Source organism: Ovis canadensis, chromosome 1 (genome assembly GCF_042477335.2).
Source record: "Ovis canadensis isolate MfBH-ARS-UI-01 breed Bighorn chromosome 1, ARS-UI_OviCan_v2, whole genome shotgun sequence".
Taxonomy (NCBI): Eukaryota; Metazoa; Chordata; class Mammalia; order Artiodactyla; family Bovidae; genus Ovis; species Ovis canadensis.
Genome location: NC_091245.1, coordinates 255,340,844 through 255,356,217, shown reverse-complemented (window position 1 = coordinate 255,356,217; position 15,374 = coordinate 255,340,844). Strand labels below are relative to the sequence as shown.

The 15,374-nt window shown below is 41.0% G+C and overlaps 1 protein-coding gene and 1 pseudogene across 2 annotated transcripts in view; both read left to right on the top strand.

Annotated features, from left to right (window-relative positions):
* Positions 1–234: 234 nt before the first annotated feature.
* The window catches only part of IL20RB (interleukin 20 receptor subunit beta), a 39,049-nt gene continuing 23,909 nt past the window's right edge, over positions 235–15,374 (top strand). The window contains exon 1 of one of the 2 annotated variants that reach the window (XM_069565152.1): positions 235–621. Coding sequence is in view for 1 of the 2 variants with exons in the window: in XM_069565147.1 (XP_069421248.1) it covers positions 549–621 (73 nt within the window). In the remaining variant the exon portion in view is untranslated. The remainder of the gene's footprint in view (positions 622–15,374) is intronic. The other variant, XM_069565147.1, reaches the window with a different exon arrangement.
* LOC138426542 (H/ACA ribonucleoprotein complex subunit 1 pseudogene) lies at positions 6,113–7,028 on the top strand (annotated as a pseudogene).

The window sequence follows — 15,374 nt, the reverse complement described above, 5'->3', positions numbered from 1 at the left end:
TGTGAAAAAGAACAGCTCTTTGACGAGAGGCTCAGATAATCTTGCCTGCTACTGCCAAGGAGACCTCTAGAGGTCTATCCAGGGTCCCCCAGGTTAGAGCCTGTGATCCAGGCAGATTTTTTATTAAAAAAAAAAAAGATAACTAATAATAACTATTTACATTCAGGATCTTAGTTCCCCGACTAGGGATCGAATCTGTGCCCCCTGCAGTGGAAGCACAGAGTCATAACCACTGGACACCAGGGAATTCACTTCACCACGTTGATTCTTAAGCTTCCCAGGTACCTTTTCTCTGGAACTCTCCTAGGCCACTCCCACTTGACGCAATATCTAGGTTTAGGCAGAAAGGAGGGTGCTGCACAGCCTGCCTGTTCAGAGCTGTCCGGGCTGGCTCCTCTTTCCAGAACAATTCAGGCTTTACAGCAACTCAGACTCAGCTCCAACATCTGTGTCCCAAAGCAAGGATGGCTGAGATGGAAAGCACACTTCATCCTGGAAGGAAACAACATTCCAGGTCAAGCTGAGTCTGCCAAACACCGACCCTCAAAATGATTCTAGAAGAAATCAAGACAAGTCTTATCATGTGGGTTTCCTACGCCTTGATTCCTTGTTTGTTTGTGGGTAAGTATTATTTAGAATACTGCCAATAGTCTGGGACTCAACTATAGGTTAAGAAACTGAAAAATGCTTTCCCAGGGTTTGGGGTTGTAATATATGCATAGGCCACCTTATGTCTGTTTTTAAAAAGGTTTTTCACTTCCTAATCCTCCATCCCCACAAAGAAAAGGCCTGTGTTCTATTAAGAAACTTCTCTTAAATTCATCAGAGCAATCTAGAAAGATAAAGCATCAGAACAAATAGTTTGAAGGTGAGCAGAGATCCATATGCATTTTATTATTCATTTCATTACCGAGTTTTAAAAGCCACAAAACAGTATTATCTCAGTCTTTCTGTTTGTGCCTCAGAGATGTTCTCTGTAAGAAGAGGTTTAAGTAAAATAAAGATTCTAACAAAACACAGGCAAATAAGAAGACACACTTTGCAACCTTAATATTGGGTCTAAGACATAAAAATTGGATGCCTCTCCTGGTCAGGTACTCTGTAACATTTTTAGAAGTATTTGGTTTGGAGCATTTTGCCTGCCAGTTAAGATTACATAATTTTCTCTGCTCCATTTCTGGCTGCTTGCACCTACATGTTTTATTGTTATGAAATCGCAGCTTTTTTGCTTTTGATGTTTCTTCCTGTCAGCATTTAAGAGAAATTTCTAATTTGAATACATCAAGGTACGAGACACTTTGCACTGCTGATGGGTGTATTGAATACTTTCTTTTTCATACTTTCTTTTCTATTTTGGGGGTAACATTGAGAACTAATCATCCAGTTAGTTTAAATCAGGTAACAAATCAGTGCCAAGGTGATTAGCAGATGTTTGGAGCTGACTTAAACATCAAATTTATTCCTGTGTAGCTCACAGCCCTTCATAGCTCTGTGTCTCAGCATGTGATATGTAAATTTGCTCTTTGTTTTGTGACCCACTGTATTTAGGCCCCAATCCTCTTTCTTACAGCTCCTTGTAAACAAGTATATGCCACAGGCAGCTGTTGTCTTCACAGTTGGCATGTAACCCCCTCATTTCCTCCTCCTGGACTTTATTATTGTTCTTCTCCACCAGAAGCTTGATCTCTAGTTCCTTACCCCACTCTAAACCCATCATCCCATCGTCATTCCAGGTGGGACTCTGCTCCTGCAGAACCTTACCACACCTCTCTCCTTTGACCCTTGACCCCATGTATTCTATTTCAGTGCATTATTTCTGTTTCCTACACTGGCCTGAAGGCAGGGCCTAGGCATCTTTCCTGGTGTCCCCATGGCCCCTAGAATAAGCTAAGCGTGTTGGTTGATTGTTTAGTTGATCGATTGATTAGTTGGTGGGACAAACAAGTTGCCAGGAAACTACTCCTCCACTAAGCCAAAGGGAGAAGATGGGGAGGCTGAATGAGAAGGGGAAAAGCCAGCATATTTTTCCTAATTTTTTTTAAACAGGAAATTTATGGGGTTTTTTAATCTCCTTGACCCATTTATTAATTTGACATTTTCTTCAATGAGGCAGTCCAGCCTTTTAAGGAAAACTATTTTAAACAGACCTGGAGGTGAATACTCTTCTGATACCTGTAAACTTGCACAGAAAAACAAAGAAACAAAAACAGCCACCACTATCCTTGTCTCTCCCTGCTCCCCCCTTCACCCCCCCACCAAAAAACAGTGGTAGAAGCCACAAGGATGTCAGAGTGAGAAGGACCTGTGGGTGAGTCTTGATTTTTATTACTTGCTAGTTCAGTGAATGTATCACATCACTTCAGTTTCCTTGTCTGTAAAATGGTCAAAATAGCTACCTTGTGGTTGGGAGGTGTCAAACGAGATTATGCAAACAAAGGCACTCTGAAGATGTCAGGTTGCCCACCCCATGTTACTTACCATCTGTTGGTTGTGCAAACTGGTGGTGGTGTCAGCAAATATTTCCTTGAGCTGAGGTTACCTTTATGCAATTTTGATCATTTCCTCTGAATTGTGTAGAAGTCTGAAATGATTTCAGCAACATCTAAATGAACTATTGCTTACTTTAGATCCTTGGGAGAGATGGGTAGAGTTCTTGCTCTCTTTTTTAGAATTATTTTGCCTTGCCCTGTCCCTTTCAAGTAATCTGTGTGATTCAAGAAACTGATTCCCACTACCAGTAATAATAGTAATAAAAATGGCAACAACGATGACCATCACGACTGCCATTTATGAGCACACACTGTGTGCTAGATGAGTAGAAACATTCTCTTGACATCTCACATCAGTCCTGCAAAGGAGGTGATATAATCCCCATTTATGCGCTAGGAAACAGGTTCAGTTAGTTACACAAGTGTATACATCTTGTAAGTTGGAGAACTGGGATTTGATCCTGGTTTGGGTGCCCACAGAGCCTGTGCCCTTTTAGTTCTCTGCAGAAGAAGCTGGCACATAAGCAGGACAGGAAAATGTTGGAGAGACGAAGTGAAAGTAATAAAGATGTTTCTACCTTTTCTGACACATTCGCCAGAAGGGCTATTGAGGTAAAAGTGAGAGAAGAGGATCCAAATGAGGGGAATTGACAGCAGACCCCATGAGGGGAAAGCCAGTATGGAGTCATGCAAGGAAGAAGATGAAAGGTTTTCTGCTGGGGAAATTTGCCTGAGGACTTTGTGGTGGGCATAAACCTCAGAAGGGCACAAAGGTCTAATGTGAAATAGGAACTGTTGTTCAGTTGATCAGTCATGTCTGACTCTTCACGACCCCATGGACTGCAGAACATCAGGCTTCTGTGTCCTTCACTACTTCCCAGAGTTTTCTCAAACTCATGTCCATTGAGTCGGTGATGCCATCCAACCATCTCATCCTCTGTCATCCCCCTCTCCTCCTGCCTTCAATTTTTCCTAGCATCAGGGTCTTTTCCAGTGAGTTGGCTCTTCGCATCACATGGCCAAAGTATTGGAGCTTCAGCTTCAGCATCAGTCCTTCCAGTGAATATTCAGTGTTGAATTCAAATCAGACTTGAAATCCTTTAGATTTGACTGGTTTGATCTCTCAAGGGATCCTCAAGAGTCTTCTCTAGCACCACAATTCAACAGTATCAGTTCTTCAGCACTCAGCCTTCCTTATGGTCCAGCTCTCACATCCATTCATGACTACTGAAAAAACCATAGCTTTGACGATATGGACCTTTATCCACAAGGTAATGTCTGCTTTTTAATATCCTGTCTAGGTTTGTCATAGCTTCTCTTCCAAGGAGCAAGCATCTTTTAATTTTACAGCTGCAGTCACCATCTGCAGTGATTTTGGAGCCCCCCAAAATAAAGTCTGACACTGTTTCCATTGTTTCCCATCTATCTGCCATGAGGTGATTGGACTGGATGCCATGATCTTAGTTTTTTAAATGTTGAGTTTTAAGCCAGCTTTTCCACTCTCCTCTTTCACCTTCATCAAGAGGCTCTTAAGTTCCTTTCTGCTTTCTGCCATAAGGGAGGTATCGTATACATATCTGAGGTTATTGATATTTCTCCCAGCAATTTTGATTCCAGCTTCTACTTCATCCAGTCCAGCACTTTGCATGATGTATTCTGCATATAAGTTAAATAAGCAGGGTGACAATATACAGCCTTGACATTACTCCTTTCCCAATTTGGAACCAGTCCGTTGTTCCATGTCCAGTTCTAACTGCTGCCTCTTGACCTGCGTACAGGTTGCACAGGAGGCAGATAAGGTGGTCTGGTATTACTATCTCTTTAAGAATTTTCCACAGTTTGTTGTGATCCACACAGTCAAAGGCTTTGGCGTCGTCAATGAAGCAGAGGTAAATGTTTTTATGGAATTCTCTTGCTTTTTCTATGATCCAACAGATGTTGGCAATTTGATCTCTGGTACCTCTGCCTTTTCTAAATCCAGCTTGCACATCTGGAAGTTCTCGGTTCACATACTGTTCAAGCCTAGCTTGAATGATTTAAGCATTACCTTGCTAGCATGTAAAATGAGTACAGTTGTGTGGTAGTTTGAACATTGTTTGGCATTGCCTTTCTTTGGGATTGCAATGAAAACTGACTTTTTCCAGTCCTGTAGCCATGGCTGAGTTTTACAAATTTTCTGGCATATTGAGTGCAGCACTTTCACAGCTTCATCTTTTAGGATTTGAAATAGCTCAGCTGGAATTCCATCATCTCCACTAGATTTGTTCGTAGTGATGCTTCTTCAGACCCCTTCGACTTCAGGATGTCTGGCTCCAAGTGAGTAATCACACCATTGTGGTTATCTGGGTCATTAAGAACTTTGTGGTTAGTTCTTCTGTGTATTCTTGCCACCTCTTCTTAATATTTTCTGCTCCTGTTATGTCCATACCATTTCTGTCCTTTATTGTGCCCACCTATGCATGAAATCTGTATGCAGGTCAGGAAGCAATGGTTAGAACTGGACATAGAACAACAGACTGGTTCCAAATAGGAAAAGGAGTACGTCAAGGCTGCATATTGTCACCCTGCTTATTTAACTTATTATGCAGAGTACATCATGAGAAACGCTGGACTGGAAGGAACACAAGCTGGAATCAAGATTGTCGGGAGAAATATCAGTAACCTCAGATATGCAGATGACACCAACCTTATGGCAGAAAGTGAAGAGGAACTAAAAAGCCTCTTGATGAAAGTGAAAGAGGAGAGTGAAAAAGTTGTCTTAAAGCTCAACATTCAGAAAACAAAGATCATGGCATCCAGTCCCATCACTTCATGGGAAATAGATGGGGAAACAGTGGAAACAGTGTCAGACTTTATTTTTGGGGGCTCCAAAATCACTGCAGATAGTGACTGCAGCCATGAAATTAAAAGACGCTTACTCCTTGGAAGAAAAGTTATGACCAACCTAGACAGCATATTCAAAAGCAGAGACATTACTTTGCCAACTAAGGTCTGTCTAGTCAAGGCTATGGTTTTTCCAGTGGTCATGTATGGATGTGAGAGTTGGACTGTGAAGAAGGCTGAGCCCCGAAGAATTGATGCTTTTGAAGTGTGGTGTTGGAGAAGACTCTTGAGAGTCCCTTGGATTGCAAGGAGATCCAACCAGTCATTCTGAAGGAGATCAGCAATGGGATTTCTTTGGAAGGAATGATGCTAAAGCTGAAACTCCAGTACTTTGGCCACCTCATGCGAAGAGTTGACTCACTGGAAAAGACTCTGATGCTGGGAGAGATTGGGGGCAGGAGGAGAAGGGGACGACAGAGGATGAGATGGCTGGATGGCATCACTGACTCGATGGACGCGAGTCTGAGTGAACTCTGGGAGTTGGTGATGGACAGGGAGGTCTGGCGTGCCTCAATTCATGGGGTGGCAAAGAGTCGAACATGACTGAGCAACTGAACTGAACTGGTGCATGAAATGTTCCCTTGTTATCTCTAAGTTTCTTGATGAGGTCTCTAGTCTTTCCCACTCTATTGTTTTCCTCTGTTTCTTTTCACTGTTTGCTTTAAAAAGGCTTTCTTGGGGAGGAGGCCAGGCAGTCTGAGAATGTTGGACGTGGAACCCAGCGGAGGGAGGGAGGGAATGCGGCTGAGGCCCTTCCTGCCTGCTGGGGGAGGAGGTAGGAGCGAACATGTCTTTTCGGGGCGGAGGTCGCGGAGGATTTAATCGAGGTGGCGGCTTCGGTCGCGGCGGCGGCAGCAACAACCACTTCCGAGGTGGAGGCGGCGGTAATTTCAGAGGCGGCGGCGGCCGCAGAGGCTTTAACAAAGGCCAAGACCAAGGACCTCCAGAACAAGTAGTTTTATTAGGAGAGTTCCTGCACCCTTGTGAAGATGACATAGTGTGTAAATGTACCACAGATGAAAATAAAGTACCTTATTTCAATGCTCCAGTTTATTTAGAAAACAAAGAACAAATTGGAAAAGTGGATGAAATATTTGGACAGCTTAGAGATTTTTATTTTTCAGTTAAATTATCAGAGAACATGAAAGCATCTTCCTTTAAAAAATTACAGAAGTTTTATATAGACCCATATAAGCTGCTGCCGTTGCAGAGGTTTCTACCTCGACCTCCTGGTGAAAAGGGACCTCCGAGAGGTGGTGGCAGGGGAGGTCAAGGAGGAGGAAGAGGCAGAGGTGGCAGAGGTGGTAGAGGTGGTGGTTTTAGAGGTGGAAGAGGAGGTGGAGGTTTCAGAGGAGGAAGAGGGGGTGGTGGTTTCAGAGGAAGAGGACATTAAGTGTAACAGTTGACAGAAACTTCACCAGTTGACTTCTGCATTAACCTCATAATCTACTTCAGTGGATCAGAAACTTGTTTCTTGAGCAAATTTTGAAGAACTGGTCTTTTTAGGACAGTGGAGCTAAAATGTCAACATCACGCAAAAATGAGTGTGGCAGTACAGGCAACTTTGCTTCAAAAGAGTATGAATAAGTGTTTTAACATTTTGTACAATGTTCGGAACTTTGTGGGTGTTTAATAAAGGGACAGCTTTTAATTGGAGCATATTTGAATTTTGTAAATAATGTGTTTTATTTCTTTAAAAAAAAAAAAAGGCTTTCTTATCTCTCCTTGCTGTTCTTTGGAACTCTGCATTCAGATGGGTGTCTTTCCTTTTCTCCTATGCTTTTTGCTTCTCTTCTTTTCTCAGCTATTTGTAAGGCCTCCTCAGACAACCATTTTGCCTTTTTTGCATTTCTTTTTTGGGGAGATGATTTTGATCACCGCCTCCTATACAATGTCACGAACCTCTGTACATAGTTCTTCAGGCAGTCTGTCTGTCAGATCTAATCCCTTGAATCTATTTGTCACTTCCACTGTATAATCATAAAGGATTTGATTTAGGTCCTACCTGAATGGTCTAGTGGTTTTCCCTACTTTCTTCAATTGAAGTCTAAATTTTGCAATGAGGAGCTCATGGTCTGAACCGTAGTTATTTCCCACTCTTCTTTTCACTTACTGTATAGAGCTTCTCCATCTTTGGCTGCAAAGAACATAATCAATCTGATTTCAGTATTGACCATATGGTGATGCTCCTGTGTAGTGTCATCTCCTGTGTTGTTGGAGGAGGGTATTTGCCATGACCAGTGCATCCTCTTGGTAAAACTGTTAGCCTTTGCCCTGCTTCTTTTTGTACTCCAAAGCCAAATTTGCCTGTTACTCCAGATATCTCTTGACTTCCTACTTTTGCATTCCAGTCCCCTATGATGAAAAGGACATCTTTTTTTGGTGTTAGTTCTAGAAGGTCTTGTAGGTCATCATGGTACCGTTCAACTTCAGCTTCTTCGGCATTAGTGGTTGGGGCATAGACTTAGATTACTGTGATATTGAATGGTTTGCCTTGGAAATGAACTAAGATCATTCTGTCGTTTTTGAGATTGCACCCAACCAAGTACTGCATTTCGGACTCTTTTGTTGACTATGATGGCTACTCCATTTCTTCTAAGGGATCTTGCCCACAGTAGTAGATATAATGGTCATCTGAATTAGATGGGAATCAGAGGAGAAAAAAATTCAGGCTGAGGCCAATTTCACTGAACCAAGATTTGGTTCACGTATTTTGTTTTCATTCATTCTAAATTTCTGAGCACCCACTATGTGCCAGTTTCTGGATTAGGTGCTGATTAAAGATGAACAAAACAGAGTCTCCTGTCTTCAGGGAACATAAGAGCCTACTGGGAAATACACTCAAGTCTTTAGGGATTTATCATTCATAGTTTTTTTAAACTGAAATATAGTTGATTATAATTTTGTGTTGATTACTCCTGGATAGCACAGTGATTCGGTTATACATATATATATATGTACATTCTTTTTAAATATTCTTTTCCATTATGGTTTATCACAGTATATTAAATACAGTTCACTGTGCTATACAGTAGGGCCTTGTTGCTTCTCCATTCTATCTATAAAACCTTACATCGCTAACCCCAGACTCCTACTCCACCCCTTCCCCCATCCCCTCCCCCTTGGCAACCACCATTCTGTTCTATGTCCGTGATTCTGTTTCTGTTCCATAGGCAGGTTCTTTAGTGTCGTATTTTAGATTCCATGCAAAAGTGATATCATATATCATTCATAGTTTTAACTGTCTTTCAGGCCCCAGAAGTAAGGTCTAGGTCAGTGGTTCTCAATCTCAAGTGCACATTGGAATCACCTGGAGCGCTGGTAAAAATACAAACACTTTCACTTTTCACTTTCATGCACTGGAGAAGGAAATGGCATCCCACTTCAGTGTTCTTGCCTGGAGAATCCCAGGGACGGGAGAGCCTGGTGGGCTGCCGTCTATAGGGTCGCACAGAGTTGGACACAACTGAAGCGACTTAGCAGCAGCAGCAGCCAGGATTTCACAGCCAGAAATCTGACTTAATTAATCTAGGATGCTGCCTTGACTCTGGGATTTTTAAAAACTTCCTGGGCCAGACTCCTTAGAGAAGCAGTTTATTCTATAACTGGGAAGAGAAAATACAAGTTTGGAGCATCTTGTGGTAACGAAGGAAGTGCTCAAAATAGCATCAAAATGGCATCTTGGGGGCCAAGATGCCACAAGTATCCTGGATTGGAACCTGACATGGAAAAAAGAGTATCAATGGAAAATTTGGCAAAATCCAAGTAAAGTTTGGAGTTTAATTGAAAGTAATATACCAATGTTAGTTTCTTAGTTTTGACAAGTATATCATGACTATATTAGATGTTAGCATCAGGGGAAGCTGAGTGAAGGGTTTACAAGAACCCTGTACTTACTGTCTGTACTTTTTCCTATAAATCTAAAATTATTCTAAAATTAGAAGTCTATTAATGAAAATAACATGAGAAAAGAGAATGAGAGATGAAAGTAAGTCAAAAGCACACAAAATCCAAAATAACTCCCAGTAACCGAAGATGGAACAATTTGAGTAACATAACCAACACTGATAGAATAAAATAAATTTCTATGAGTCCACACTGTTATATTATAAATCTCCACAAGTGGTAGAGCGGGAAGAACTCTTCCTTACAAAATTTCAGTTAACACATAAAAAACCATTACTAGAACATCATAGCAATGATTGTTGCAAGTATCATCTGCCAATAAATACAAAAATTAATGGATAAAAGCTTGAGGAGAAAGAATATTTGCACAGTATCACAGTATTTCCCCTAAATTATGTATTAATTATAAAGGGGAAAATGGTAATTTTATAGTGAAGACACTGCCTTAACCACGTGGTCAAGGGTAACTCCACCAGTCATAACATATGTTAACATCATACACTCCCTGTGAGTACATGGCAAAAATGTACAACCTTATCAAATCATGAAAAAATGTGAGATGAACCCAAACTGAGGAACATCGTACAAAACAACGAACCTGTACCTGTCAAAAATGTCAAGGAAAGACTGAGGACAGACTGGAGAAGACTAAGATATGACAACTAAATGTAGGACCTGGATTGGTTCCTGAAAAAAAGAAAAAGGAAGGAAGGAGGGGAGAGAGGAAGGAAGGCAGGAAGAGAGAAAGAAAGAAAGAGATTTAGGGGAAAATTTGGTGACATTCAGATAAAAACTGAGGCTTCATTATGGATGTTGGGCCAATGTTACTATCTTCCTTTTCGTATTTGTTCCCTGGTTATGTACATATGGAAAACTGACTGAAGGGTATATGGGAGCTCTCTATTCTATTCTGCAACTCTTCTGTTAAGTCTGAAATTATTTCAAAACTTAAAAAGCCTCTTCCCCAGTGATTCTAATGGGCAGCCAAGATTGAGAAGGGTTAGTTTAACCTCTATATACCAGTGCTTCTGAAACTTTAATGTTTATGAATTACCTGGGGTGGGAGGGTGCCTTGTTAAAATGCAGATTCTGGTTCAGTAGAGCATAGGTTGCAAGGTTTTGTGCTGCTGCTGATCCAGACCATACTTCAAGATCCTGAAACAATAGACCACTTTCCAGAGGCATGAACTGGTTTGCATACTTTTTGAGGCTGGGATGTGGGCACTAGTTACTAGGCAGCAAGTGATGCCAGCAACTTGTTTAGCAGCCATGTCCTAGTTCAGCCTTGCTCTTTGTTCAGATCACATACAAGGGGATTCTCTTGAAATAATCTACTGTAATTGAGAGACATGTCATGTCAGTTTGCAGTACCAGTATCCCCTAAAGTGCAAGCCCCCTGTGGTGGTAGTCAAAATGATGGTCCCCCAGTGATATCCACATTCTTTTTCAAAAAACACTTATTCAACTGTGTGGCTTGTGGGTTCTTAGTTCCTGGACCAGGGGTTTGAACCCCTACCCCCTGCATTGGAAACACAGAGTCTTAACCACAGGACCACCAGGGGAATTCAAGATATCCATTCTCTAATTCCTGGAAACCAGTGGATATGTTACCTCCTGTGGAAAAAGGGTTTTTTTTTTCCACATTAAGATGCAATTAATATTATGAGATTTTGAGATTAGGAGATTATCCTGGATTATTGGTTGGGCCCAATCTAATCATATGAGTCCTTCAAAGCTGAGAAGCTCTCCTGGATCCAGGGAGAGAGGGATGGGAGGACAGAAAAAGAGGCGGGAAAAATTTGAAACATGAAAGGGACTTAACCAGCCATTGTTGGCTTTGAAAATGGAGGAAAAGAGGGGCCGTGTGCAAGAAGGTGGGGCCTTGTCCCAGCGACTGGAAATGGCAAGAAAACAGTCTTCCCTGGAGCCTGCTCTTCTCCCAATGCCTTGATTTTAGCTCAGTTAGACCTGATTCAGATTCCTGACCTATGGAACTGGACAATAATAAATCTGTGTTGTTTTAAGATACTGCCTTTGTGGGAACTTATTACAGTGCAATAGAAAACGAACAGGCCACAAGAAAAAGGGATCAGCTTCATGAATGCAGCTCTGTGCAAAAAATGTTGCTTAGCTAGTTTTGCCATACTGAGTACCCAAATCTTAATAGTCAGGTCACAGTCACCCAGCTCAAGTTTTTGTTGGAAACACAATCCAAGAGGCTCCACCCCATGGGCCTTCTTGAGATACTGAGTCAGACGGTTAAAAGAGAATAATTCTCTATAGTGACAAGAGCATAACTATTCAAAGGAACCAAATGACCAGAAGATATCCCAACATCTCACTCCAGCTCTGGTGGGAATTCTCATCCAGTGTGGCTGAGCAAACACTCTTCCCCATTTTGCACCCTCCTCCCTGTGGCTAATATGTCTTTCCCATTCACACTACAAGCTTACTCTCCTCTTCCCCCTTGGCTGTATTCTTTTTTTTTTTTTTTTTTAGTATTTTTTAAAAGTCTTTATTGAATTTGTTGCAATATTACTTTGGTCTTACATTTTGTGTTTTTTGGCTGTGAGAGCTGTGGGATGTTAGCTCCCTGACCAGGGATGGAACCTGCACCTCTTGCCTTGGTCAGTGAAGTCTTAACCACTGAACCATCAGGGAAGTCCCTTAACTGTATTCTTTGTTTTTGTATTTGCTTATTTACATCAGGGAGAGTGTCTATTAACTGGTTTCTTCAGAGACTTGACTTCAATACATATTACTCCTGGCTGTTAGATGACATTTCTTGTTAATGAGATTGCTGGGTGGATGACAAAGTTTTCTTTTTCTCCATTGAATTGCGTTCTAAGGACCACCATGTGTCTTCTCAAACAATTGGAGGGGATTTTAAAACCTTCCATAGGTGAAAGGAGTCACTCTCGCTCAGAGTTGAGCTGAAACTAGAGTTCCCTGTTTAGTGTCCTAGCATAAAACGGATCCTTCCTCATGTAGTGCCACCTTAGTTTTTTGCTTTTTTTTTTTAATTTAAAATTTTGGCTGCACGGCATGTGGGATCTTAGTGCCCAGACCAGGGACTGAACCTGTGCCCCTGCCTTGGAAGGCAGATTCTTAACCACTGGACCATCAGGGAAGTCCTTCACCATACTTTCTATGTAATCCAGTTAAATATACCCTGGCATCAGTAGTTCACTGGCATTACTGATTTTCCATCTCATTCCCAATGTGTGTGTGTGTGACATAAACTACAGTGAAACAAAGATAGAATTTGGAATATACAAGTGGAATAAAGATATTGAAGATGTTGCTTATAGGGCTCAGAAGGAAGCAGTAATTTTCATTTTAATATAGGAATGAGACAGTATTTTGCTGATAGTGGAGTTAGATTTGGAATTTCACAGCTAGGTGAAGACAGTTACACAAGTGCAAACTGTTGCATAGCATAATGGAGTGACCTGAAAGTTGGGACATTTGCTGTTGTCCTGCCTGTGTGCCCTTCATGAAGAAAGACATATCCAGAAATTCAACCTCAGAGTGTCTTCCTTAAAGCCTTGGTAAGTGCCCTAATCATTGGGACAGCTAATCATTAGGACTCCCTCCATAAACAGGTTTCCCTCGCAGATTTAATTGACTACACTCAATTATACAACTTTCCTAGATGCATTTCATCCTGTTTGAGTTTATCCTATCATGGTCTTTTAAAATGTATCCTGTCATTCAGATAATCAGAATTAATGTTAATTTTTTAGGTGTGATGACACCATATTTTTTTAACTGAAATTTTGCTGTAATTCTAGATTTTTATGCAGTTATAAGAAATAAGTGGGCTTTCCTGGTGGCTCAGATGGTGAAGAATCTGCCTGCAATGCAGGAGACCCTGGTTCAATCCTTGGGTCAGGAAGATCCCCTGGAGTAGGAAATGGCAACCCAATCCAGTATTCTTGCCTGGAGAATCCCATGGACAGAGGAGCCTGGCAGGCTACAGGCCATGGGGTTGCAAAGAACTGGACACGACTGAGCAACTAACACTTTTACACTTTTCATAAGATATGACACAGAGGGACTTCCTTGGTGGTCCAGTGGCTGACTCCACTCCCAAAATGCAGGGGACCCTGGGTTTGATCCCTGGTCAGGGAACTTGATGTCATATGCCACAACTAAGAGTTTGCATGCCAAAACTTTAAAAAAAAAAAAATCCTGCATGCTGCAACTAAAAAAGATCCCTCATGCCCAACTAAGGCTTGGTGTGCTACTGCTAAGTCACTTCAGTCGTGTCTGACTCTGTGCGACCCCATAGACAGCAGCCCACCAGGCTCCCCTGTCCCTGGGATTCTCCAGGCAAGAACACTGGAGTGGGTTGCCATTTCCTTCTTCAATGCATGAAAGTGAAAAGTGAAAGTGAAGTCATTCCGTCGTGTCCGACCCTTAGCGACCCCATGGACTGCAGCCCACCAGGCTCCTCCGTCCATGGGAGTTTCCAGGCAAGAGTACTGGAGTGGGTTGCCATTTCCTTCTCCAAAGACTTGGTGTAGCCAAATAAATTTTAAAAAAAGAAATAATACAGAAAACCCAGTTTTCCCAATGGTATTTTGTAAAACAATAGTATAATACTACAATTAGGATATTGAAATCCTTGGTATTGACAAAATCCACACATCTTATTCAGATTTCCCCAGCTTTACTTGCATTTGTATGTGTGTGTGTGAAGGTTTGCATATTTATCACCACAGTCAAGATACTGAACATTTCCAATATCACAATGATATGTCTTGTTGCCTTTTTATAACCTCACCCATCTCTCACTACTGTGCCTTTCCCCACTCTTCCTAACTCCTGGCAACCATTAATCTCTCAAAATCTAAAATTTTGTCATTTGAAAATGTTATAAAAATAGAAATATACAGTATGTAGCTTTGGGGGTATGGCTTCTTTCAGTTGGTGTAATTCCCTGGAGATTCATCCCGATTGTTTTGTGTAGTTTGTGCCTTTCACTTGGATATACCATATTTGTTTAACCATTCACCTGTGGACATCTGGGCCGATTGCATTTTGTTTATGGACATTTGTTGTGCAGACTTTGTGTGATATAAATTTTCATTACCTTGGGATAAATGCCCAAGGGTGCACTTGCTGGGTTGTGTAGTAATTTACAAGTTTAGTTCTGCAAGAAACTGCTGAACTATCTTCCAGTGTGGTAGTACCACTTTGTTCCCACCCAGTGATGTGTGAGGGATCCACTTTCTCTGCGTCCTCACCAGGGTTTGGTTTTGTCACTTTAAGAATTTTTAGTCATTCTGATAGCTGTGTGGCACTCTCTCATGGAAGTTTTAATTTGCGTTTCCCTAATAGCTAATGATATTGAACATATTTTCATGTGCTTATTTGCCATCTGTGTGTGTGTTTTTTGGGGAAATGACTCTTCACATCTTTTACTCATTTTCTAATTGAATTGCTTGCTTTTTTACTGTTGGATTTTGAGTATTCTTTATGTATATATTCTAGATATAAATCCTTTGTGAGATATATCGTTTGCAAATGTTTTCTCCTAGTCTGTATCTTGTCTTTTTATCCTCTTAACAGGGTCTTTGTGGTGCAAGAGATTTTAATTTAAATGATGCCTGTTTATAAATTTTTCCTTTTATGGGTCACGCTTTGAGTGTCAAGTGTAAGAAATCTTCGTCTGGCCCTGAAGATTTTCTCCTATATTTTTTCCTAAAAGTTTTAGACTTTCACATTTTACATCAAGTCCATGGCCTGCTTTGAGTTAATTTTTGCTAACATGCAAGATGTAGGTTGAGGTTTTTTGTTTGCCTGCAAATATCCGATTGCTCTACTATTGTTTGTTGAAAAGGCTATCCTTCCTTCAGTAAATTGCTTTTGTACCTTTGCCAAAAATCAGCTGAGCATATTTATGTGGGTCTATTTCTGGGATGTCTATATTGTTTAATCAATCTATGTGTCTATTTCTTTGTCAATACCACACAGTCTTAATTATTGTAAGTTTTAAAATTGGGTAGATTGAGTTTTCTTATCTTTTGCTTTTTCAAAATTGTTTTATTCTTGTTCCTTTGCCTTTTCTCATAAATTTTAGGAAAAGCT